Source organism: Podarcis pityusensis, assembly GCF_964106645.2.
Source record: "Podarcis pityusensis genome assembly, chromosome: 4".
Classification (NCBI taxonomy): domain Eukaryota; kingdom Metazoa; phylum Chordata; class Lepidosauria; order Squamata; family Lacertidae; genus Podarcis; species Podarcis pityusensis.
Window position 1 is genome coordinate 36,839,061 of NC_138027.1, and position 26,732 is coordinate 36,865,792.

General features: G+C 40.2%; 1 protein-coding gene and 1 long non-coding RNA gene across 8 annotated transcripts in view; one reads left to right on the forward strand and one right to left on the reverse strand.

The window, feature by feature from the left end:
* The window catches only part of LOC308475655, a 74,940-nt gene extending 70,382 nt beyond the window's left edge, over positions 1-4,558 (reverse strand). The window contains exon 1 of the long non-coding RNA XR_013985346.1: positions 4,420-4,558. This is a non-coding gene — a long non-coding RNA (uncharacterized lncRNA). The remainder of the gene's footprint in view (positions 1-4,419) is intronic.
* The window catches only part of BBX (BBX high mobility group box domain containing), a 131,655-nt gene continuing 109,080 nt past the window's right edge, over positions 4,158-26,732 (forward strand). For 3 of the 7 annotated variants that reach the window (XM_081002676.1, XM_081002673.1, XM_081002675.1), the window contains exons 1-3: positions 4,158-4,323; positions 5,956-6,069; positions 8,010-8,082. Coding sequence is in view for 1 of the 7 variants with exons in the window: in XM_081002672.1 (XP_080858798.1) it covers positions 6,061-6,069 (9 nt within the window). In the remaining 6 variants the exon portion in view is untranslated. Of the gene's footprint in view, positions 4,324-5,955; positions 6,070-6,907; positions 6,997-8,009; positions 8,083-26,732 lie in introns of those variants that run through there. The other 4 variants (XM_081002674.1, XM_081002678.1, XM_081002672.1 and 1 more) reach the window with 3 other exon arrangements.

Consider the following 26,732-nt stretch of genomic DNA (forward strand, 5'->3'; position numbering starts at 1 on the left):
GCTTGCTCACTATCATAATATGAACTTGTTTCTCCAATGCTTGACAAATGCACTGTTTTGCTCTGAGAAATGTCAGAGAGCATGTGAAACAGTGTCTTGTTTCAGATATGTCTATTGTTTAGCATTACAGAAACTAACTTGCATTTATGCCTCACCATTCCTCATATAGTACAAGAGTTTGAGTCAAATTTGAGGCCCTGAGTCTGTTCAAAGACAGGTGCCTCTAATGAGTCAAAGGTCACCTATTTTTAACATCCATGAAGATAATGAATGGAAAATCAGTTTTACTTGAACTTACCAAAATGCTGAAATACATCTACAGTTTGCTTTGCTGCATATGCATCTGATTGAATAAACCCCCCCAAAAGGGGGGGGGGGTTAGATTCCTACTCCCTCACCCTCATTCAAACCATATCATACTGTTCCTGAAGCAATCCAATAGATGTCAGAATCCCAATTACTGCTTTCAGCTTGTTCCATAGACTTGTTATAAAAATATGTTTTAATAAACAATAAAAGCAATTTTAAAAGATGTAAATAAGATAATTTATTAAATATGGATGTCTTAAATGCTAAGAACTATCACTAAGATTTTTCACAGGTGATCAGCAATTTTGGGATGTCACTAAATCCATGTCGAAACAAAATGAAATAATAAATAAATAAATAAATTCCTTCCAGTAGCATCCTAGAGACCAACTAAGGTAGTTATTGGTATGAGCTTTCGTGTGCATGCACACTTCTTGCACACGAAAGGTCATACCAATAACTAACTATGTTGGTCTCTAAGGTGCTACTGGAAGGAATTTTTTAATTTTTTTAAATTTTTTTTTATTTTGTTTCAACCATGGCAGACCAATGCGGCTACCGACCTGTAACTAGAACTAAATCCATCAAAATGCAGGTGCTCACATATTTTGATTTAATTTAATTTTTCTGAACGTCAAGAACCAAGTATTACAGTTATCCAACAATGTTCTAAAAGGCACTGATGAGATAACTGTAATACTTGGTTCTTGACGTTTGGTATTTTGGTAAAATATAAGCATCTTAAAAACAATGATGCAGTTCATAGGATGAAACAACTAAACAACTTGGAGAGGGGAGGATGAAGGGGGGGAGGGAAGCAGAATACTAGTGCCACACTATTTATGTGTGCACATACAAAACACAAACACTTTTGCAAGTTGCAGAGCAAATAAGTTACAACAAATTAATTAAAATTGTTAGAACACTGCGGACAAACCACTGAGTTAAAAAATAGTTTACTTTCCAACATATCAAACTTACACTACAGCCTTAAGCCCTTGATCAAGAGCCATAAGGCAGTCGGTTTGTATGCAGCATAAGCTTCTGCAGACTGGAGTGCACTTGTGAGATTTTAAGGCACCTCAGGACTCTTTGGATTTTGTCTAGAGAAGCAAAGGTGTGCACTTCTTGGAAGCTGCCTACACACATAAGAGTTTGCCATGATCAAGGTTCTGCATAAGCGGGAGTCAAATATGTGGATCTAGGCTGGCCATTTTCTTTCTGGCCTGCTCCTAACACAAATAAATTTAACATACAAACAATTTTATGCCTGTTTACTTAAGTAAATCTCACTGTGTTCCAGTGAGGCTTACTCTCAGATAAGTAATATTGGATTTTCTCGGCTCTAGCCTATACCCAGTTACCTGAAAGCCTCATTGAACTAAATAAGGCTTACTTCTGAGTAGACATGTATAGGATTGCACTGTAAACTTTTCATCATTCTATGTCCTGGAGAACTTTACTTGCTACATGTGTATCAGTTTTCAGTTATTTATTATTTGTTAATTGCCACTAATAAGCATACGACCACCCCATTGCTACCTAACTAGCCAAAAAGCGCTCCTTGCTCCCAAACTGCTTTTAAATCAAAACAGTTGTGTTATATATCTTTGTCAAAATGGTTGCTTATCAGCTGTAATGTGACCTAGTCTTACTTGTAATCTATTTCTTCCTCTACTTCTCTCTGGTCTTCATTGTTACATAGATATAAAGGGGGGGGGGGAATCTAACAGTTTTAAAGTGAAAAGTCATAGTGCATTTTCACTCTCTAGGAGGACAGAACTAAGTTCTTTATATTCTTAAATGGAAACAGCTTCTGTGCTCTCAGAAGCACAGAAATATATACTCCCATCACAGATTTACAGTTAGAAAAGAGGATTGTGGGGCCTTTCATGCTTTTTGTGACTTCTAATATCTTTCGATTACAGAAACAAGAACTTTTAATAGGAAAAGAGACTACATCTCACCTCTCCCTCTCTCTCTGGATTAATATGTACTTTTGTACGTATGGGAAACTAAAATGGAAGAACCGATAAACAGGCATGTATTTCCAAAGAAAATCTGTGAACTTTGGAGCTGATCTGGAGTCTTTCTGTTCCTAGGACTTCTGTTGGTATCTACTTTTCTATGTGTGAATAGCATCAGATAAGGGGATATGACTATGCAGAGGTCATACAATCTTTAAAACATAAGAGTAGTCATTGGATAGGGCCTGAAAATGTGATTTAGAAAAACTGATTGAGAAGCTGCTTCAGTTATAAATTGTTGTTTTTGTTTATTATTATGTTACCATGTAATCTACAAGACTGTGAAAGCTTTACAGAAACCTGACCAGTAGTTGTTTCTACATATCATACTGAACACTTAAGCATAAAATGCAGAAAAATGGATGCCATAGGACTTTTTCCATCAAACGAGTGAACCACACCATATGATATTGGCACTAATTTTATTTTTAAAAAGAAGTGATAGATTAATCCTTGTTTGAGGCATACATAAGTGCATTCATACTGTTAACTGTACCTGTGATGCCAAGGTATACACATGTAATGCATAAAACAAACATGTTGTTCAAGCATACATCCATGCCATCCTGCAGACAAGACAGTTTAACAGAACTTTAAAACTTGTCAGGGAACAGACATGTAGCCACAGGCCATACTGTCACCATTGAGTGGCTGTAATGTTTTCTTACAATTTCCAGAGGGGTAGCCTCGTTAGTCTGTTGCAGCAAAAAAATAATAGTCTTGTAGCACTTTAAAGATTGACTAATTTATTATGGTATAAGCTTTCGTGACATAGGTATTCAGCATGATACATGGAAGCAGCTACCGCAAGATGAGCTATACTCTAGTCCACAAAAGCTTAAGCCATAAGGAGGTTGAGTCTTTAAGGTGCCACAAGACCCTTTTGCTGTTTTATTAAAGCCATCCATCCACTCAAGTAGTAATTTAAAGAGAGCATCTCAATATGAAGTCAATACTGTTTTAGGTCCCTGTTGTGGATCACCAGCCCTCCCTAGAATCGTGCTGCTGCACTGTTGTTGTTGACTGAGAGAGATTTTGGGAGATGATCAGCCACTAAAATCAGTATTTCGTACCGCCCCCCCCCCACCTCGTCACTGGGCAGACTTTTGTGTAGCTAGAAGTATTGATCTCTCAGTTGGGCAGCGCCCCTGAAAGGCATTTTTTTCCCGGGCGCTGCGAACTTCTTCTCTGGGAGGTATTCTTGGCCTCTCCGTGGGATCAGCCCAGCTAAACAGCCAGATCACCACCAGCCACTGAAATCCTGCCCCGTGGCAACTGTCTGCCAGCTCCCCTTGGCAAATCGTCACACAAAGCCCTGCTTTTCCGCGGGGCTCTACACACCGGGCGAGCAAGCGCCCCACTTCGGCGCCCATCGGAGTTGGGAGTTTATGACCACAGGAAACCTCCCATGTCAGTTAATGGACACCAGTTTCGGGCATGTTTTTTCTTCTTTTTTATGCACCGGCGCGGCTGCTTCCCCCTCCCCTCGCTACTTTGCTCTTCCCTTCTACCTGCCCTCCCTCCACCTGACCAAGAAAAGAAAAAGCTGCCTACAGGTCCCGAAACGCCGGGTTTTTTGTTTTTGTTTTTAACAAATACGCGATAATATTTTTTCTGCGGGCGTGTGAGTTTGTGCACGCGCTCGCCAGTGTGTGCATGTGAGGGAGCGAGAGAGAGGGAGTGTGTGTGTGGTTGCGTGCGTTTCTCTTCGGGTGTAACAGGCGAGCTGTATGGCTGGCCAACCTGCCCCTCAGCCCCGCGAGCCAATGGCAGGCTGCCTTATATAAAAAACGAATGTTTTCGGTCTTCTCCCCGGCTTTGCAATGTACTGTATATGTGGGGGAAACAGTGTACAGTGTGGGCTCTGCTTGAGAGCTGCTCCTCTCGCTCTCGCTCTCCTCACTTTCACATAAAGAAACACTGACTGGCCACGGCCGCCAACACTCAACAGACACTCATTCACACACACACGGGCACACAGTCGGAGGTAAGTGCAGCCAGCAGCCTCCCCTCCCTCTCTCCACCCCGAGCCAGGAGGAAAGGGCTCCCCTTTCCCAACACTTCCCTTTCTATTATTACTCACTTAAAAGCATGGGGGCAGCAGCCCCCAAGGACTCCTCCTCAACCGGGCGCAGGGTGGACTCCCGGAGAAGGCAGGCGCAGACCTCTCGGCGTCCCCGCTGCCCACCATCCCCATTCACTTTTCCTGCCTCAAACTTTGGATGGGGAGGGTCGAGGCGAGAGAGAGAAGGTCAGGGGTGGGCGTCTTCGCAGCCCTTGCGCGAGGGGAAGCCGCTGCTCTAGAGCTCTCTAGATTATATAGGGCAGGAGTGGTGGTTGTGGGGCGCTGGGAGAAGGTGGGGGGAGAGAGAGAGAGAGAGAGGATATGAAGAGAGGCGGAGGAAAGAGGTGAGTTGCAATGCTATGCAATGCATTTAGCAGGAAAGGGAGAGCGAGCGAGGGAAAAGAGCAGCACCAACCCAAGGGTAGGCCAGCCAGTGCCAGGCTGCGTTGGAAACCTCACCACCGCACGGAGGCAAGAGCAGCAGCAGCAACGGTGGGCCGGGAAATATAATAACCGGGACTCCCACAGGAGGGATTCGAAACAACCCACCCCCCACCCCAACGCATCCCTTCCCCCGCGTGTTTGTGTCTCTTTGACAGGGGCAGCGAGAAACGAAAGTTCATTGTAAGAGGGGGAGGGGGCGACGATGTCGTCGGTGCGTTGATTTATTTGTGTTGCGCGGCGGCGGCTCGTGTTTTGTGTCACTGTGGGCGAGGGCAGGGTAAGGGGGGTGCGGTGGGAAGCACACCCACCCCCCGCAGCCCCTCCGACAAACGGGGCTCAGTTGCTCGGGCTTCGAGAGTTGGGAATCGTTCGTTTTCCGGTAGCGAGAGAGAGAGGATCATGTCTTGCAAGGCACTTTCCCTCCCTCCTTCCCTCCTCCTGCTTCCTTCCACACAAACAACAACATCAAAATGTGCAATTATTAGAGGGGAGTTTTGTTAGTGTGGTTTTTTTTAAAGGGGGGGTGGGTGGGAGAGATTTTACATATATATATAAATATATAAAAAAGTGATAGTGCAAGCCGGGAGCAAGGAAGAATAAAAGAGATGGGGGGGGAGGGACGGACGGAGGAGGAGAGAGGCTGTGTCAGGATTTTGCATGAATGTGGGATTATGTTGTGTCAATAAGTTTAAGGTGGAGAGAGAGCGAGGCTGCGAGGGGAAGCGGGGGGAGAGGAAGGCCTTGGCAGTTTAAAGTCCTGTTTCTGAAGGTAAGTTGTGACACCGGGTGGTCGCGATGACAGAAAACTTGCAGGTCGTTTGCACAGGGAGGGGGACGCGTGTCTTCCGGGGGGGTTACGGAGCCACCAGCCGGCAGATGGGTGTCGAACTGTTATTTGCTGTGCTGCGAGATCGGGTCGCTGGTAAATTACAGAAATCAGACGCTCCTTCTTCCTTCACCAGCCCTCCCCTCGTTCTCTCTCCTTCCTCTCTGGTGTTTTATTTGCGAATGTATGAAAACTTGCATGGCTGGATCCGGCATAGGAGGTTTTTGAGAAACAGAAAAAAAATCCCCAAAACCAACGCGCATTTTTTTTTTTTTTTTTGCCAGGGAGGTGGGGTGAGCAAAACAGAAACGTCTCGTTAATCCTGGGATCTGGAAAGCAGGAGGAGGTTTGCGTTCGGAATATCTCTGTGAACAATCCGCTGCCGCTGAATGAGGAAGGTAAAATGAAACGATGCAAAAAGAAGCTGAGACAACATGTACGACAGAGAGCGGGGTGGGGGGGGGAGGAGAGCGAGCGGAGAGCCATAGGCAAGCTATTCTCTCCCTTCACCCCCCCCCCAATCCAGCGCTTTCCTTTTCTGTCGTGGTGGTGGGGAGGGGGCCGGAAAGAAAGCGCCCTGGCGGGTTGTGGGGGGGATCTGGGAGAGAGTTAAAGCAAATACCCGGTTCGCGGCCACTCTTGTTGCGAGCTGCGTTTGGTCTTCTGGGGTTATTTCCGTTTTTCTCCCCCCCCCCCTTCCCGCCGCCGCCGCCGTCCCCAGCACCCCGAAAAGTGCGAGGGGGGGAAATTAGCGACTTCTCGCGGGTGGATCTTGTCGGAAAGTTTGTCAAGAGAGAGAGGCGAGCGTGGTGGTGGGGGAGCAGGCTGCCGCGGAGGATGGTCACTTGGCCTGGGGCTCTGAAACCATTGCCTGTCCTGCTCATGACACGTTCAGATCCCCGGCTCCGTGCACGGGTGAGGCCGAGGGGGGCAGCTTGCCACCCACCCAGACACCCACTCTCTTGGTGCTGGCCCCCCCCTTCTTCGTCCCTAACACGCTGGAGATGGAGCAACCACAAGGATTCTGGGCTTCCATGTGGCTCCAGCAGCAGCAGCAGCAGCAGCAGCAGCACCTCCTCTTTCCCGGTGGCAGCAGCCGCGGGATCATAGCTCGGGCCCGCGGGGAGGAGGAGGGGAGCAGTGGCGGCGGCGGCAGCAGCAGCAGCAGCAGCAGGGAGGTGTTTGCTGCCAGTCTGATTCACCGAATCTCGCTGGGGAGGCAAAGGGTGTGGAGGAGGAGGAGTGGGGGGAGATCCGGCAGCAGCCCCCCACTTCCCCCGGCGCCCGCTTCTCCGGCTGCCTTCTGCTCCAGGCTCTCCTACAAGGTGTTGTGCAGACTTTTCCCCTCGGGTTGGTTTGAGATTTTCTTTCTTTCTTACGTTATATTATTGCTCCTCGCTCCTTCCAGCAACACTCTTCCCCCCCCCCACCCCGCAAGATGGACTCTCTCTCTTTCTCCCTCCCTGTGTCTTGTCAGCCTTTAAGATCGACATTTTGTAACTAAGATGCAAACTTGATGCTGACCAGAAAGAAGAAGGGAAAGCTCTGGGCTTGCTTTATCTTCCTCGCGACACTCCATATTTAACAACCTTCGCTTTCACCCCCAGACCCCAGTGGCCCTGCCTACACTTTGCATGGTGGGGTAGGTGGCTGGCCGGGTGGGGGTGGCTTGCAGGCGAATGCTCTCTTTCCCCGTGTGCTGGAGGAAGTCAGGTCTATATAATATTTCTCTCTCTCTCTTTGGATTGCGATGGCGAAAGGAGGTGGGAGGGGGATCTTATCAAGAGGGATCGGGAAATGGGGACTACCTGAAACTATGTTGCAACGTCTCGTGTAGACCTGCAGTCTGGGTCTCAGATTTTGTTTTGGAGAACGGTATGATGTTGCTTAAATTCATCCACGAAACTGACTAACCGATTACATGTGCACATCGAGGGGCTTCCTTCCTGTTTGATTCCCATTTGCAATTTGAGTTCAACTTTCTCTGTATTTGCCATCTTGGGTGTGCTGTTTAATGGGGGGGGGGGGGGGGACCTGCCCTAGTGATGAATCCCCCATACAATTTCTTTCACTTGTTCACGCCCAGTGCACTTTATAAACACTCTGTTGGTTTTGTTTACAGTTTAAACTTGACAGTTTTGTGTGTTTGTGTGTTTTCCTTCTGGAGGCACAAAATTGCTTCATATTTTAATAAGAACTTACTGTTGGGTGGGTACAAAGGGGGACAAAAGTAAGTTGCAATTTTGGGATCCCTCTAGCCTTGCTGCAGTTTTGGGCCAGCTGCAATATTGTAAAATCATGATGTGCTGATGATATGCCTCTATTTGATACTTTATAGGTCACTATCACATGACAAAGGCTTGGAGACAGCTTCATTTTCCTCTGCCTGTAATTTCCATTTGCCTTCCTGGGTAAGTATGTAAACTGTACACACACAGAACAAGATTGATGTTAGTGAGATACTGGCTACCTGTCTCTTACATTCAGATGTAAGGTGCTTGTTCAGTTTTTAGATTTCTTAGAGAACATGTTTTCTTTAGACACAATCAGGAAATGTGACAGCATGCAGTGTTTGTGGGGAATAGGGGGGCTGTGTTGGTATGTGGGGTTTGTTAATCAGGAAATTAGCATGTAAAAATGCCCACGTTGGGCTCCCAATATTCGTTTCACTAAGCTGAATAGTTTTAATGGGGAGGGGAACCTAAAAATTGCAAGTAATATTTTATAACAGAAGATGTAGTATTTTTGAGAGATGCAACAGGGTTTATAAACACTGTTCAAACCTAAGAGTTAAATCTAAACTCAATATTCTGGAAGCATCTTCAAGGAGTTGGGAACAACATCCATATGACTTTAACATTTAAGACATTCTCAGCACAAATTTATACCTGTCTACTCCATTAAAATTTAGGGAGGATTAATCCCAGGAAAGTATTAATCCCAGGTATAGGATAGCAGCCTCGGTGTTGTATCACTTTTCTTTGGAAATTCCTCTTTCCTTCTATTTATTTTTCTGCAGTCATCAATTTAGGTCAATTAAATAGCTATTAAATTGTCACTATTTGCACAATAATTTTTTACAGCTGTAGATGTTTTAGGGGAATTTTGAATTATGTAGATCTATTGTGTTCAAAAGAAGAACATAGCCAGCAAAATATAACTTTAGAATAATGAGTGACTGTCCAAAGGCTATTCTGTTTGAACCTAATGATTATACTATGCTGTATTTATGCACTAACAGTGCAAAACAAAGCAGAACTATCCTATGACTTACAACAGAAACATGTAATTAATAGTGGTGGTGGGGAGTATAATGGTTTATGTTTTATATTTAGTGTTCATAAGAATTGGTGATTAGTAGCTGTATTCCAGAAATAGGTATTCAGAGGTAGAAACAGTGGGGTCTATTTCAAGTTTACAGGCTCAAGAATTACTCCAGATAACCTTGATCATTGAGAATCCCTAACGAGAGCATGGAATGGGTGACCGCCTCACACTGGAACTACTGCAGCCTCTCTGTGTTGACATTCCAATCATAGAGTACGAGATTGCATGCCTTGTTAGAAGTTAGGAGAAAGGAAAGCTGTACTCCCACTTCCCTTGCCCAAGGCTTCACATTTCCTAGCAAAGACAGTTTTCTTCAAACCTCAGTTATTAACTCACTGAATTCACAGGAATGTAAGTTGTATCTTGTGTCCTAAAATGCTGACTTAAAAAAAATGTTACTCTTCTTGGAAAACTACTTCGTATGTTATAGTTCAGTTGGGTCAAAAGTAGGAAAAGTTCATAGAAACTTGGGGTAGTCCTAAACCCGTCTAAAGTTAGGTTAGGCACGTCCATTTACTGCAGTAGATTTACTCTGAGTAGGACTATTGTTGACTACTACCCTTGCTTATTAAAACCTATGGGGACTGAAGTGTGTATGTGAAGGAGCAAGGGTTTAATCTGTACACCTCACCACTAATGGTAATAATACCACATACAGTCGTACCTTGGAAGTCAATCGGAAGCTGTGGAAGCCCCGTTGGATGTTCGGCTTCCAAAAATAGTTCGCAAACTGGAACAGTCACTTCCAGGTTTGCGGTGTTCGGGAGCCAAAATGTTCAAGAACTAAGGTGTTCGAAAACCAAGGTACGACTGTACTCTGGTGTAGCTTAGTGGCAAAGAGACTAAGTTACGTATCAGGGATCTTTCCTCTCACTACTCCTAGGGTAGCTATTGTCTTCCTTTGGAAATAGGGAGATGACCTGCCTTACAGGGTTGGTTGTAAGGGTTGCAGCAAGATAATGTATATGAAATACTTTGAACACAAAGTGCTATGTACATGCTAACTGTTGTTATTACCAATAGTAGATTAGATTTAATCAATATATAAAACTAAAACTGGATGTTTAAATAATCCTGCAGTATATAATTAGATTCTTTGCTTGAAGTTTGGTGGGATTTTATAATGGGGAAGGCTGTTTTTTTTCTGTGTGTCTGCGTTTTCCCTCTTTTCCTCACTGTTGTGTTAGTGAAGTTTTCAGAGAGGACTGGCTTAGCACTGAAAATGATTATATGTGTACTATCTAGCTCTTGATTGCCATGCTAAAGGGATACGTATACTTCTGATTATTATGTATCCTAAATTATGTGTGGCTGCCATAAAACTTTATAAAGAGACAGTTTTAAGTTTCTTTCTGTTGTTGGAGAGCGGCTCTGAGTAATGTTAAAAGTGTCACTGGAACCTAAAAATTATGATGTTAAAAAGTCCATATAAAAAGAAAAGAATAATTGAATATCCTTGAAAGAAAGCACTGAAGTAATTTACTTGGAAACATAATAGAAGTGTCTAAAAACTGAATTTTCTTCAACTTTGTACATACTCTGTTGAGCTTTTTAGTGTTTGAATATAGTTTCTTTCTAAATATATTTGTCTAATACATTAGGTTTTAAGTACACTTTAATAGCAAAATCTACAGATAAATCCCAAGTGTTGGCTCTGATCCTGACAACTTTTACATGCTGTTCCAGTTGGATAAATGGACATGAATCTGTGTAGGCTTGAAGCCACTGGGTTCAATCCAAAGAGCGTTAGGCATGCTTAAGCTCCACTGAAATCAAAGGGACATGAGAACATAGTTAAGAAATGTGCAGGTTGATTTTATATATGTTTATTTGGTTGATTTTACCAGTTAAGTATGCATAGGACTGCATTATTAATTTCATTGGGGAAAGTGTCCCTGATCTTGTGCCCATCGGATATTAGGGTGGTGGAATACATGTCACTCAAGTATTAAAATCCATTACGGTTCAAGTCTATTAGCAAATCTGCTAAAAATCTTTAAAAGATTGGGCTTTGTACACAAAGCCATTCTGCCCCCTCAGTAATGAATTCCTTTGACAGTCTTAACAGGAGAGCTCTTTCACACCTCTTAAGAGTCAGGGTTACACTCAGTAGTCAGACTTAACGAAACTGGATAAACTAGCAGGTTAATGAGTTCATTTCAACAAATCATAAAGAAAGGAGTCAAACATAAGATAATGTAAAACAGTTTGTGAAGCTTTATACTTTTAAAAAGAAGGTTGGGCTTTCCTTGTCCTCTTGTGGGCCAGCCTTTTGGCAAATATGCATTTGTTATGTGGAGTGCCAGGAATTCAAACCCGGGACTATGTATGCTACTACTATGGCAGCTTGTCAGAGGAGGGGTCTGCTAGCTTGTGCTTTGGTACCACTAGTGCTTATAGGCCAGAAGAAGCTGAAGCAGCCTTTGGGCAACACGAGAGTCCAATAGAGTTACATCTCAGACTCTGGCTCTTTATTCTGAGCAACTTGTTGCTTGAGTCAACACTCTTCCCTCATACTGAGCCCAGGAGCCTGTTGCTTTGTGTTCTCACTGGCCCGTGCAGAGCTTGCTTTGCCTCTAAACTCCTAAATCTGATAATAATCCTGTGTCTGTTGCGCATATGAAAGAGCTGCAGGGATCACAGGCAGTCAATGGAATAAATGGAATCGGTAGAAAATAATGTATAGTTTTTTGTTTTACTGGATATGGACAGAGGAGAGCAATAACCTTACTGTTTTCCAGCTGCTTCACATATTTAAAAGGCAGCATGTTCTGCAAGACTGAAAGTGGATAGGGAAGATTGTAGGGGCCTTTTATACCAGCACAGTACTATATAAAAAACGTGTTCCGCTGGTGAAGCCATCTATGTATACTAGTGCAATATATTCCTTTTGAGCATTGCAAGGCAGTGCATAACTATGATATGGATGGAGAAGATAAGATGGTACAAATGAAACATTGAAGTTAATGGCACCAAGTGAAATTATATCTCTGTGGACAGGACCAGGATCCTTCCTTGTTCTGGTAGAATGTTGCAAACAGAACACATCAGCATGAGTAGAGATATTTAAACCCCAAAAACTACACACATGAAGAATGTACATAAGGGGCAGTGCTATAGAACACACCAGTAGCATAAGAGACTAACGTAAATAAATCTTTCCCAATGACACCAGTTTTCCCAGGGACAGAGCAAGAACAGTGAACAAAATAGTAGAATTCAAACTATCTTTCCTTTATCGTTGCAGTAAACTTTGGTAATAAGCTGTATGTTGTATTGGTAATATCTTCTAGATTTGAAAGTAGTGTTCTTTAGCTAACATTCATTTTATTCACTCTGGTATTGTTCCAGCACTTAGCAAACTGGTATTTAATTCAACTAGTGTATAAACTCAAATCCGGTATGTTTCTTCAACAAAATTTGGAATATTGCTGATTGTTTTAAAGTAACATGTCATGTCCATGTTTTAGGCATCATTGGGTAAAATGTCCTGAGGCTTGTCAGGTATTATTACTCTTGCATACCCAGAGTTCTTCAAACTGTTTTGCAGTTCTGCCATTTTGCTTTCCTGCATTCCATTCTATCCCATCTGTTCTTCAGAGAGCTATAATTTATCATTTTGGAACTTTATGAACTCCTCAATTAGATTGAGCATTATTAATAGCTTTTCATAATATATGTGTATCTATATATATATATATATATATATATATATAATGATATTTGTATAATGCAGTGGTCTCTGATAGCTGTCATCCAGACACTTTTGAGCTTCTTGCTTATATATGAGTGTTGTATAGCTGACTGCACTTATCCTTTGCACTTTGTCGTCATTCTACCTTTTGAACGCCTGTAAGCAGGCATCCTGAAAGGGAACAGTAGCTCCACTGCTAGAAAAACTGTGTTTCCTGTTTCTGGGGTCTATAGGCACATATTCAGCTTGTCCACTATTGCTCCCAGATATGATAGCCATGCAAAGCCTCAGAAGATTCTCCATGTCTGGATTACTGCAATGCATTATATGTGGGGCTGCTTCTGAAGTCGGTTCTGAAACTTCAGCTGGTGCAGAATTCAGCAGCCAGGTTACTCACAGGGGCAAGACGGTTTGAGCATATGTTCCAATCCTGCCCCCTGACTACATGGGCTGGCAATTAGTTTCTGGGCCCAATCCAAAGTGCTTGTGTTGACATATAAAGCTTTACATGTCTCATACCCTCAGTACCTTAAGAATTGCCTCTTCCCATATGAACTGCCCTGGACCCTGCACTTGTCATCCAATGTGCGTCTCCATGTTGCTCCTCCCGAAGAGGTTCGGAGGGTGGCATCACGAGAGTGGGTCTTTTCGGTGGTAGCTCCCCATCTGTAGAATGCTCTCCCCAGAGACGTTCTCCTGGTACCATCATTACATATCATTAGGCATCAGGCTAAAACATTCATTCCTCTTTACCCAGGCCTTTGGCCATAAAATAATTACGGCCTGTTAAAGCTGCCGGTGGGGGCTGTTGTTGTTGTTGTTACTACTATTAATATTATTATTACTATTCTGTTGATCATTATTGTGCTCCATAAAATGTGTTCTTTTGATAAAGGGAGGTATAAATCGAATTAACAACAACTTTAATCAAACAGGTTGCTTACCTTAAACCTGTCAATATTGTTACATTTTAAAAGGAAGTGCAGTAGTTTCATGGTCCTGCACCTCCAAATCTGTACTTCAGATTTGTGCTTTACCAAATGTGTAGGCAAACATCAGGCGGGCATATTTTTATGACTCTTATGGCTCTTCACGGGTGGAAACCAGAGCAAATGAGGCTTGTCTCACTGAAATCAGTGATATTTAGTACAGTTAAGTAAATAAAGTTGGTTTCCTATGTACGTTTCCTTTGAAGGAAATCTTATAGAACTCTATGGGATTCTGGTGTATCTTACTTTTCTAGATTATGTCCCATGGGCATAAATGCATAAATAATATCTGCAGATATTGGTGTAGGTGGGTATAACACTCAAATCAATAAATGGACCCTCAGGCATCTTTGATGCATAACTATTTAAGCAAATTATAGTTTAAGCTGTAACAGAGAAGAGAATGGTGAGATTTTAGGTCATGTAAGACTTGTGTCTAAACCCTCTTCTGGCTGTCAATACGGTAGTTCTGAAAGCTTCAAAGGTGAACTTTGCTAATAACTGACTTAATTTGTCATCGTCCTGCTGTAGGCCTTTTGTGCTCAATTTATTGAGCAACTTCATTGTAAGTCAGCAGAAGCTTCTGAGTGTAAAAAAAATGAAGATTCCATATCTAGGTTATTACAGGAGTTTGCAAGTACAGAGCAGTTACTTGAGAAGCTTCGTTCTGTTTCAGAATGACCCCTAGGGTTAGAAAGTAAATGCCCTGAGATGAATCAAAGGACAATTGCTTTTAGACATCACGGAGTTGACCCGGAGGAAATCCATATTTAGACTAATTTAGGATAATTTTCCAGATGTCTGAAAGCAGCTTTAAAAAATACATTTGAAAACAGGCTTTTATCTCCTTGTATTACGTATTGTATTGCCAAAGTAAAATAGAGAATTGTGCTCTTCTGCTGTATAGTTCGTTGGGCCTTGTAACTGAACATTTGATACCTACGATGCAAAGTGTTTCATCAGAGATTTGTATAAATCATTTTGTAATGATTTATATATGTGCAAACCATATAAGAATTATTTATATTTATTTTCTAGTGTTTGTTATTTGTGCACATATAGGGGCTGAGGTGAAACAAATGTATGTGTAATTTTAACTTTTGCTCATTTCCCCTCTGATTTTTATTATATAAACATACAGAATACAACATCTTTGTATATAATTCTCTACCCATTATAATCAACTAACAAAAATAAACTCATAATTCCTGTTTTACATATCATTCAATACATAGGGGAAAAAATGCTATATTATTGCAGTTTATTTCCTAAACCTATATTAGTGATATCCAGTTCCCTTTTAATGTACAGAACTTTTGATATTCATTTGGTCATTTTCCGTTTGCTTACTTTATTGGGTTGTATCATTGCTGTCAATTTTGTGATCTAATTGCTCCCAGATTTTCATCACTAGTAAGGAACTATTGCTACTTAAATGTGTGACTTGGCTTGATTTAAACAATTCATTGTATATTTGAGAATCTTTCTAGTTAATTTATTTAGCCATTGACCCAGACACAGTCATTTGGAGTAGACCCATTGAAATCAAGAGAATTGTGTTCAATATATGGTATTCAACTAAGTTTTACTAGTGAAATTACGTCCTGTAATCTCAGTCTGTCTACTTTGCATAAAACTTACTTGAATACCACCCAGTAGGCCTATTTCAACTACTACTATGTCTGGATTCAAATCTATGGTGTATTTTTCTTTAATGACAGTTGCATCCAATTGGTATCCCTCTGTTGACTGACAGGCGGCTCTTAGAACCAATACAGATATCTGTCAGCAGGACAGGGATTTGAGGTGACCTTCAGCAATCCCTTCCACCTCTCCCCAGCCCTCCAAAATCTGTTCTAGATGGTTAGGGTACCCTTTGCAACACAGTAGGAGGTATTGTGGGATGGTACAGAGAGAAATATTGCTTTGTTTCTTATTTTGCCAATGGAAAATCCAGCTGGATCAGAGTCCATCAGTGGATGGACTCCAACTGGATTCATTCCTACAGTAAGCTATTAACAGATAGAAACACCAAAGTGTTATTTTCTTTTACAGATTAAAAAAAACCCAGTGCAAAACAACATTACAGGTCTTCTAGGGAGTTTACAGTGAACTCTATAATGGCTGTAATACTTTAGTTCTAAACATTTGCACAAGTGAATACACTTACAGTGTGCCATTTATAGTTTCTAATATTTTACTGGTGTAGTGGGCATACTGCATCTGATGTGTTTGTATGACCTGAAAACTCATGAAGCAGAAACCTTGGGAGAAACTTAAGATAAGCAGGTCTGGCTCTAGTCTGTGCCTGTATGAGAGATAATCTTATATAACTTCCAGGGGTATATATGTAAGGCAGGGTATATGCACAATAGTAAGCCAAATTAATTGCCTAGTTCTTGGACCAGAGTTGATTTGTTTTCATAAAACTAAAGGAAATAGGCCGGTTTAATTATAACCACTCTACTTTAGAGGTAGCTAACTAATGGGCCCCAAACATTTGCCATAAAGCAACTTTATTTCCCTGCTCCCTGCATGCATCGACATCAGTCCCAAGCAAATTTTAATCAAGGTGCAGTAAAAATTTGCATTCACAGTTAACTTGAAAGGAGAAGATAGGACTGTTCAGCCCTGGACAGGTTGACTGGGAAATAGAATGACCCCAGCGAATGCTCTTCGAGTTTAACTGGTTTGCGGGTCCTAATTGTGCACCTAAATGTGAGCATTCTTTTTATAAAGCTTTATTGCCTGGTCACCTGCAGGTAACTATTACTGTCCACGGGTTACCAAGCAAGTGGCTCTTTCAGGCCTGTACATGTAGCTATTTCAGCATTTAACATTCTTCCCAATCTTTATTCATTGTCACAATGATCATGTGATGTGAGTTCTTAGGACCAAACTATGTGCTAGTTTGCAAACTAATGCAGACTTGCAGTTATTATGTGTTCTTTAAAAACAATAATACTGAAATGGGGATAGCAAGTAGATAAAAATGATTTAAAAACAAGGATCCATAAACTTTTTAAACATTTTATTAAAAAGAGATAAAGTGATACAGGAAAAAAGGAGGAAAAGTGAATAGCATTCCATTAACCTGGCAGGACAGTGCTTGCCAGAAAAAGTTGACTGCAGACTGTGATAGGCCAAACGAGGTGGTCAAACGGAATTTCATAATTTAGGTGCAACTTCATGCACTTTCGCATTCCACCCAGTCAGGCCTTAGCTAGCACTAGGGGTCAGGGTGGAGCCTGTCCAACAGTTCATAATGAGTGGGCAGGATTCTGTGGGTGAAGGTGGTCATTGAAGTATATTGGTTTCAAGCCATTTAGGGTTTTAAAGGCTGCTTGGAAATTTAAATTTTGCTTGGAAATAGAATGGAAACCAGTGCAGCTTTTGTAAAGTGGCACTTTGATGCTCCCAATGGCAAAAGGCTATCTGTTGCATTCTTGACTAATTATTGGTTTTGGAAACTTTTTTGAGGCAGTTACAGTAGTCTAATTACAGAAATCAACAAATCTCGGGGGGGGGGGGGGAGAAATGTAATACAGTCGTATCTGGGTTTTCGAACAGCTTAGTTCACGAACAACTTGGAACTCGAACGTCGCAAACCCGGAAGTAGATTTGCAAACTTTGCCTCGGAAGCCGAATTGGAACTGCAGCCAATTGGAAGCAGTGCCTTGGTTTCTGAACGTTTCGGAAGTCAAACAGATTTCCAGAATGCATTCTGTTCGAAAACCAAGGTACGACGGTAGTTATTTTGTGACATTTTGTCTACACAGGTGATGCAGGCATAAACACATTGCTTTAGGGCAGCCTACAACTCCCATCATCCCTGACCGTTGTCTAAGCTGACTAGGCATGATGGGAGTGGTAGTACAACAGTATCTGGCATCAAGCCCTTTCCCCACAAGGTTCTGCTCAGTGGCAATTGCAGCTGATCCTGCTCACACTGATGAATATTCCCTTATGATACATATAGTTTCAAGTATTTAGTAGTATCTCACTGTAAATTCCTGCTCTGCAAATTGTGCATTGAAGTATAGACTTTAAAATGCAATATATGAAGAGGCCCATTACCTTAGTTGCTTAAAAAAGATATACTTTTACTAAATTTTTAATCTTCAGGCTACAGCTCTGGTGCATGTTCTTAGCATAAAATTATGTATCCTATAGTTCTACAGAAATATGAGTTACTTTAAAAGTTAGATATAATTGTGTAAATGTGTAAAAAATAAATTGGAATAAATACCGTTAGCATAATAACCCATTCTTACATACTCTGTTACTTCCTGGTGTGCAGTTTTCTGAGAAGCAGGTTTGCCCCGTGTATTTGTGTATGTATTTGGGTTTTTCTTGAATCAGTGTTACTGGCTGTGAGTTGTCAGGACCTGCAATTTAATATAAATTGAGTTTCAGAACCTCTTTTATTCCAAAATTCATTTTAAGACTGTATTTTTTTTTTTTTAATAATATTTTTTATTGCTTATTTTCCAAAGTCAAAATCCATCATCAATTTACACAACAAAAGCAGTTTTACAAAAAAAAAGAAAAAGTTAGAAAAAAGAAAATTCACTTTTCCACATCTTTTTTCATATTCAACTGGACTTCCCCAAATCTTCCATCCCTGCATTCTTTACAATAAAAGAATATTATACAGCAAATTAATACCTTGTTTCATATGTTTTTGTACTTTCATCTGTTTATATATTCTAAATTAAAACTTTTCACCGTTATGACTTAATTTCAATCATTTTCAATTCTCAATACTGAAGCATGTTTTCCTCAAAACTTAGCAAATTCTCAACTTTCATATAGCTTATAATGTTTTTGTAAATAGTCCTTAAATTTTTTCCAGTCCTCTTCTACTGCCTCTTCTCCCAGGTCTCGGATTCTGCCCGTCATTTCGGCTAGTTCCATGTAGTCCATCAGTTGCGTGTGCCACTCTTCCAGTGTGGGTAACTCCTGTGCCTTCCAATATTTAGCTATAAGGATTCTTGCTGCTGTAGTTGCATATAAAAAGAAAGTTCTATCTTTCTTTAACACTCTCTGGCCCACAATGCCCAGGAGGAAGGCTTCTGGTTTCTTATTAAAGGTATACCTAAATACCTTTTTCAACTCGTTATAAATCATTTCCCAAAAGGCCTTCACTCTCGGACATGTCCACCAGAGGTGAAAGAATGTTCCTTCAGCCTCTTTACATTTCCAACATTTATTGTCTGACAAATGGTATATCTTTGCGAGTTTGACTGGGGTCATGTACCACCTGTATATCATTTTCATAATGTTTTCTTTTAAGGCACTACATGCCGTAAATTTCATACCGGTGGTCCATAACCTTTCCCAGTCTTCAAACATAATGTTGTATCCAATGTCTTGTGCCCATTTAATCATGGCTGATTTAACCATCTCATCTTGAGTATTCCATTTAAGCAACAAGTTATACATTCTTGAAAGCACTTTCGTCTTAGGTTCAAGTAATTCCAACTCTAATTCTGATTTTTCCACCTGGAAGCCGATTTTTTTGTCTTTTTTAAATATCTCTAAAATTTGGGCATAATGCAACCAGTCTCGCACCTTTCCTTTCAATTTTTCAAAACTCTGCAACCTCCAAGTGTCACCTTCTCTTTCTATTATTTCACAATATTTTGCCCATCCACCCCCCATATTAAGTATTTTTGTGGCCTTAGCCTCCATCGGTGATAACCACCTCGGAGTTTTATTTTCAATTAAGTCCTTGTATTTAGTCCAGACAATGAACAAAGATTTTCTGACAATATGGTTTTTAAACATCTTGTGAGACTTCACCTTGTCGTACCACAAATATGCATGCCATCCAAAAGCATTGTTAAACCCTTCCAGATCTAGGACATCAGTGTTTTCTAGCAAAAACCAATCTTTCATCCAGCAGAAGGATGCAGCTTCATAATACAACCTTAAGTCCGGCAGGGCAAATCCCCCTCTTTCCTTTGCATCTGTTAATATTTTAAATTTTATTCTGGGCTTTTTGCCCTGCCAGACAAACTTCATGATGTCCCTCTGCCACTTTCCAAAACACTCCACTCTGTCCACGATCTGCAGGGCCTGGAACAGAAACAGCATTCTTGGCAATACATTCATCTTAACAGCAGCAATTCTTCCCAACAAGGAAAGTTTCAATCTTGACCAAATTTCTAGGTCCTTTTTGATTTCGGTCCAACATTTTACATAATTGTCTTTAAATAAGTTCAAATTTTTCCCGGTCAAGTTAATCCCCAGGTATTTCACTTTTTTAACCACATTTAATTCTGTTTCCTTTTGAAACCCATCTATTTCTGAAGGTGTCAAATTTTTTACCAAGACCTTAGTTTTTTGTTTGTTTAACTTAAATCCCGCCACCCGACCAAACTCAGAAATTAGTTCTAAAGCTCTTTTTGTGCTAGATTCTGGCTCCTGTAATGTCAAAACCAAATCGTCTGCAAAAGCCTTCAGTTTATATTGTTTTCCTCCGACCTGTATTCCTTCCACCTGCTGATCCTTCCTGATCAAGTTAAGCAGCACCTCCAGGACAGAAATAAATAACAAGGGTGATAAGGGGCACCCCTGTCGTGTTCCTTTTTCAATTTTAAACTCCTCTGTCACCACATTATTTACTATCAATTTAGCATTTTGCTCTGAATAGATTGCTTCAATACCATTTTGGAACGCCCTTCCCACTCCCATCCCTTCCAAATTTTTCTTCATAAACTTCCAAGATATATTATCAAAGGCCTTCTCCGCATCTATAAAAATCAAAGCTGCTTTCGTATTCAAATTTGTCTGCAGTAACTCCAAAACATCAACAATATTCCTGGTGTTGTCAGACAAATGCCTGCCAGGGAGAAAGCCTGCTTGGTCTTTATGAATTACTTCTTTTAAAACTTTTTTCAGTCTATTTGCCAAGATATCAGCAAAAATTTTGTAATCCACGTTTAGGAGTGAGATGGGACGGTAATTCTTAAGTTGAGTCTTTTCAGATTCCAATTTTGGTATCAAGGTGATGAATGCCTCTTTCCACGATTCTGGTGCCCCCTTCCCTTCCATAATTTGATTACATACCTCCATTAATGGTTGAGCCAAATATTCCTTCAATGTCTTATAATATTTGGAGGTAAGTCCATCTGGGCCTGGGGATTTGCCCAACTGCATGTTCTGAATGGCACTTTCAATTTCCTGTTGTGATATTTTGTAATTCAGGGCTGTTTGTTTATCTTGTGTAAGTTTTTGCAGGCCATGACTTTTTAAAAATTTATTTATCTCCATCTCCACTTGGGGTCCTTGGGTGAACAATTTTTTAAAATATCTCTGGAAGCACTTTCTAATTTCTTCTGGTTTCTGAATACATTCTCCTTCAACCTCTAGATTGGTAACAAAGTTCAATTTTTGTCTCTTTTTCAGCTGCCATGCCAGCAGCTTCCCACATTTATTAGCCGACTCGAATGATCTTTGTTTCATCTGTTTAATTTTCCATTCAATTTCCTGATTTGTCAGTTTCACATATTGTGCTTGATGGAATTTTATTTCTCTTAAAACCTCTTTTGATTTTGGATTAAGTCTCAACTTTTTCTCTCCGTCTCTTATCTTCTCCAAAATCTTGTCCTTTTTACCATTCCAGAGTTTTTTCTTTATGGTATTCTGTTGTATCAGGAACCCTCTCATAACGGCTTTACTCGCGTCCCAGATTGTTTTCTTTTCCACCAAAGTGTTCAAATTTATTTCAAAATAATCTTTCATCGTTTTTTGGGCCTTCTTCACAATCTCCTGATCTCTAAACAGGGAGTCATTCATTCTCCATCTGAAGGATCCAGCTGGTGTAAGTCTTAAATCTATTTTCAAGGCATTATGGTCGGAGCAAGTTTTAGGGCAGATCTCTATTTTTTTAGTCTTAGGAGCCAGTCCTCTAGATATCCAGATTTGGTCGATTCTTGTCCAAGATAAGTGGGCTTCAGAAAAGAATGTTCCCTCTTTACCTAGAGGGTTTTTTGTCCTCCAAATATCAATCAAGTCCATATTGTCTGTAAGTTCAAAAAAAGTCTTAGGTAGTCTGCCAACTTTAGTCAAATTTTGATTTTGCGACTTATCCATATGCGTGGAGACAACCCCATTCATATCTCCCATCAAAATGATGTTAGTATAGTCAATATATTCCAGCATTATCTCATGCAGCTTCTTGTAAAATTCCGATTTCCCCTCGTTTGGTGCATAAATTCCTACTATCAGAAATTTTTCTCCTTGTGATTGTATTTCAATCGCCAAAATTCTTCCCATTTTAAGACTGTAAAGAAAACAGCTTGGAGTTATATTAGAACCAGCATCTTACTATTGATCTGCAGTTTTTCTTGTACATATGCCACAAAAATCTGATAGCAGTCACAGATATGTATCTAGATGCCAACACACAGAGTTCATGGGCATTGTATACTTTCAAAGTCACTCCTGAGCCATGCAGTTTTGAATGTGTTCTCTTTGTTGGATTTCATCCTCATAAGCATTTGAGGCATTTTAAGTTTTCCATTGCACAACCAATCTAGAATCACTATGCTTAAACTTTTTGTATCGTGATGTTACGTCCTCAGAATTATGAAGCGTGTAAAGCATGAGATCTGAAAAACTGATAGATTTGTAGTGCATATAATTTGCCTCCTGATTCTCAGCCTTTCAGTTATGCTTACCTGCAAAACCGTGAGGCCTAATGAATTTTTTTTTTATTTTGGGGGGGGGAGCACACCTCAAAACAAAATCTGACATTCTTAAGATTCCAGCAAGATTCTCCTTTATGCTTGAGGGGCTGGTTTAAAGTCTGCAGACCATATGTTTCCTAGATACTGCTTTGAAAGATAGATCTGACTCTAAGGCTAGAAATACTCCAACAAATGCAAAGTTTATAATAAAGAGAAAAGTTGGCAAAGTATCATTATCTTTCAAAATATATTGGCTTTTGCCAGCCTTGCATTTTGGTGGACCTGTGTAATATACCAAGCCATGCTGCTGACCCAAGAAAACACAGCCTTTAAAGCTGTGCTTTCCACATCTCTCTTGGTGTGCATTCAGGGAGCTAGCCTGACTGCAGAAAAGATGATGACCAGTACTAAAATGACATCCCAACTAGAGAGCACCTTGCCCAAACATGTTGGCTCAGTGATTGCTTTAGTTTCTTTTAGGCACTAAGTAAAAACTGAGCATTTTTACTCAAACTTTTAATGGAATAGAATTATGCAGTTTATTATGTGAGTCGTTATTATTATCTACTGTGAGTTGTTAGTTTTAATTGCATCACATGTCTAAGTGCAATACACTTCTACACTACAGGCTGGATCTTGCATTGACTTTGCAGAGTGTGACACAATTGTAGATACCTGGTTGTAAAAAGCTTCCACGAGCACTTATGGAAAAGTGCTACAACTTAATTGCCTCCACTCACACCTTTCTGGATCCTACCCTTTATATTTTATTCTTGCTACACTTTATACTTATTCTTATTATAATGTGTGGCACATGCACATTGAGGACAACTTGACTGAAAGATAAGGTATGAATCTTTAAGATGGATAGAATGAAATTTTCCCAATTACGTGTTGCTTCGTAAGATGTTACACATGTAGGTATCTGCATATATCATGGATGATATTAAACTAAGTTTTACTCAGAATGAAAACATTGAAATGAATGAACATGACTTAAGTTAGGTCCATTTATTTCAGTGGGTCTACACTGACTGAATACAACTTAATTGACTACCACCCAGTACATGAACTTTTTACTCCAGCCTGCTCTTAGTCCTTGCTTCCGAATTAAGCCCACCCCCAATGTCTTGAAGCCGCCCCGCCCCCCCCCCCCCCGAAATCACTTACTTTTACTGGTTTGACCGTTGCGGCTGACATTTTTAGGGAAAAATCAAGGATTAGTAGAAAGATTCCCTTATGCATTTCTGAATGTTTATCACTTTGGGAGCAAGACATTTGCATTGTAGTGTAGAGCACGATCAGCAGAGCCAAGTAACTTCCTTCATTAAATGGATAATATATATAAATATAGGTGGATAGGGTAAATCAGGAGCAGAACAATGTTTTGTGGGAGAACAAACAATCTAAAACTTTTTGCACTGGCTAATTGATCTGAAAGACTTCAGACTTTGTGGTAAACATTTTAAAGACTCTTGAGTAACATATTTAGACGGATTGTTTGGTGGATATGCAGTGAGGAGAACACGCATGGTGGATAGCTATCAATAATTTTTCAGTAACTGTTTTTTTTTTTTATTAGCACTGGTGTATCAGAGAAGTATGCATCTTTAGCATATATTTTTACAATTTCAGAAATGTCATTTACTTTCCACATGAACAGCATGGAGGTGGGGACAATTAAAAGAAGTAAAGATTTGCATGTTCAAAATGCCTATAAGTTGACAAATTACCTTCCCACAGACATGTATCTGACACCTTCACTGTACAGCTTTCAGTGAACACTCAATGTTTACCTGGGCCTTTGACACCTGAGTTGTGCATCTTCAGGACGCATGCTATTCCTGAGACAGTAATTTGTTTAACTATTTTTTATTCTCAATTTTACATTGTTGTAACCTGCCCTCTGATCTGTTGAGGAAGGGTGGGTAATAAATAAATCTCATAATACTATTAATAATGTGCTGGAAAATGTGAGAAGTTACTTTCTTCAAGGTGGTCTTGCGCAGCCTGATCTAGTAGATCGATTTTAGTTGTGGCAGCGTCAGCAAGTGCCTTTTCCCCCCACAGTAAAACAACATTCAAACACTGGCAAATGGGACATATCTATCTGATACTAGGCTAGGAAAATTGTTCAAATGATTCCTTGCATCCATAAGATCAATGTATAAACCCTAGTGGACATTGACTACTAGGATCATTAATGCTGTAGTAGCACTTATATCCTAGTGACAGCACTCTGAATGGAATAAAAACTTCATTAATAATAATAATAATAATAATAATAATAATAATAATAATTTATTATTTATACCCCGCCCATCTGGCTGGGTCTCCCCAGCCACCCTGGGCGGCTTCCAACAAAGTATTAAAATACAGTGGTCTGTTAAACAACTGCCAAATAATAACTAGAATTTGCCTGCAAGAATAACTGATACTGCCTCATTTTTATCAATTACCTATTCATTTCTGGGCCTAGTTAAAAATGTTAGTTTTGATCTTTTTAAAATAATTCTTTCAGGCTTGGCTCCTCCCATTTGACATGAGAGGCTTGGCTTCATGTCCCCTGCCATCTGAGGTATGGTGGTTTGGCACATGATGAAGTAGAGTCTTTTCTCCTGTGACACCTCAGTTGCAGAATGTTGACCCTGGGAGGCCATATTTCCTCATGCTGTTGGGCCATTGCATTTCCTGAAGTACTTTAGGGAAAATCAAAGGTGATGAAGGTGTAAAGCTATCACTGCTGATGGAGGGGCTGTTTTTCCTATATTTTGGCTGAGTTGGATATTTGTGTTTGGTTTTTGCATAACTTTGGGGTGCGGTGAGTTTTTTATTTTGTTACATTTATGCTGCTTCTGATTTTGTTGATTTTGAATTTTGTTTTGTATTCAAATTGGGCAGCATCTAATGATGTTTGTCTGCTTGTATGATGGGAATCAACCTGCACAACAAGACTTCCAATTTCTCTTCTCTGCCCTCCAGCACCCCCCTCCCCAAATTTTCCCCAACCCAAATGGCAAAACCCCCCTATAAATATCTCTAAAAGCATAAGTCCTGTTTCAACAATTATTGTTGACTGCCTTCTAGGCCCTCTGTGTTAGAAAGGTAGGTTAAATTATGAAACTAATAATGCTAATAAATATAATAAATGTAACAGACTTATGTTATTTTGCTGCATGTGCACCTTGAAAGTGCATTTGTGCAGCAACTGCATTCAGTAGCAGGAAGTAAACATAGAACAGCCCATGATGTTGCTTGCTTTTCTCGCTGCCTGCTTAAAACATTTAGGCAAGTGTATCCACACGTGAAGCAGTTATGTATGTTCTATCTCTTTTTAGCTACTGTTGGTTTTAATAATCTTTTGAATGTTTTAAAATACCTGTTTTTAACCATTTTTTAATCAATAATTTTGTTTTGTTTTATAATTTGGTTAACCACTTGGATGTTTTCTTAAAATCAAGTGGTATGTCAGTTTTGCTAAACAAACAAATAATGTAGGCTTTCTGGTAAAGTTTGAATTGGAAATTTTTCTGGTGCAGGTTACAATTATTTATTTATTTTACCTATATTTAGTAAACAAAGCTAAAAAAATTGAAACTACTAAACCCACCTAATATTTATATGCATTTGGCATCCATACATGGTTACTAAAAGAATGTATGAAATGGAAAAAAATCCATAAAATATAAAGCACTGTGAAAGTCTCTACCCCCCCAATCCCAGAGTAGAGCTGTGATGAAACTTGTTTATTTTATGCTGGTTTGGGGATGAGTATATAGTACTCTATCCTATAAATCGCTTTGCTGATGGAACTGATTCCATGGTGGCTATAATCTTAGGAAATAAAATGTAGGTGAACCACCCTGAGATTTTATGAACAGTAGTAGTAGTAGGTTGTCGTCTGTTTTCTTTTAAAGACTACGGATTGCAGCACAATCCATTACTGATTTGAGGCAGGTGTACCAATTAGTGAGCAAATTAAATGTTGATATTAGATTTCCAGGTTTCATGGGAAATGTATGTGATGAAAAAGGAATGTAATGATTGTAAGTAGAGATCATCAAAGGTAGAAACAGGAAAAAATATCTATATGATGACATATTATTCATTGTCCTATGCAAAAATTGGAAAAAGGACTGCATCTTGGAGTTGCTTCCGTTTCTTCAAGATTTCTGGCAGAATTAAAAGAAAATCACTTACTAAGCCATGCAGCTATTAAAAGCTTAGGTGCACTTGCTATGGGGGGACTTGGCAGTCCTTGCTCTTTTCAGGAGATGTTTCTCAAAGCATATATATCAAGCTATATCAGCTATAAGAAGCTAAGAAGAGGTTTGCTAGATCAGACAATGGCTGGT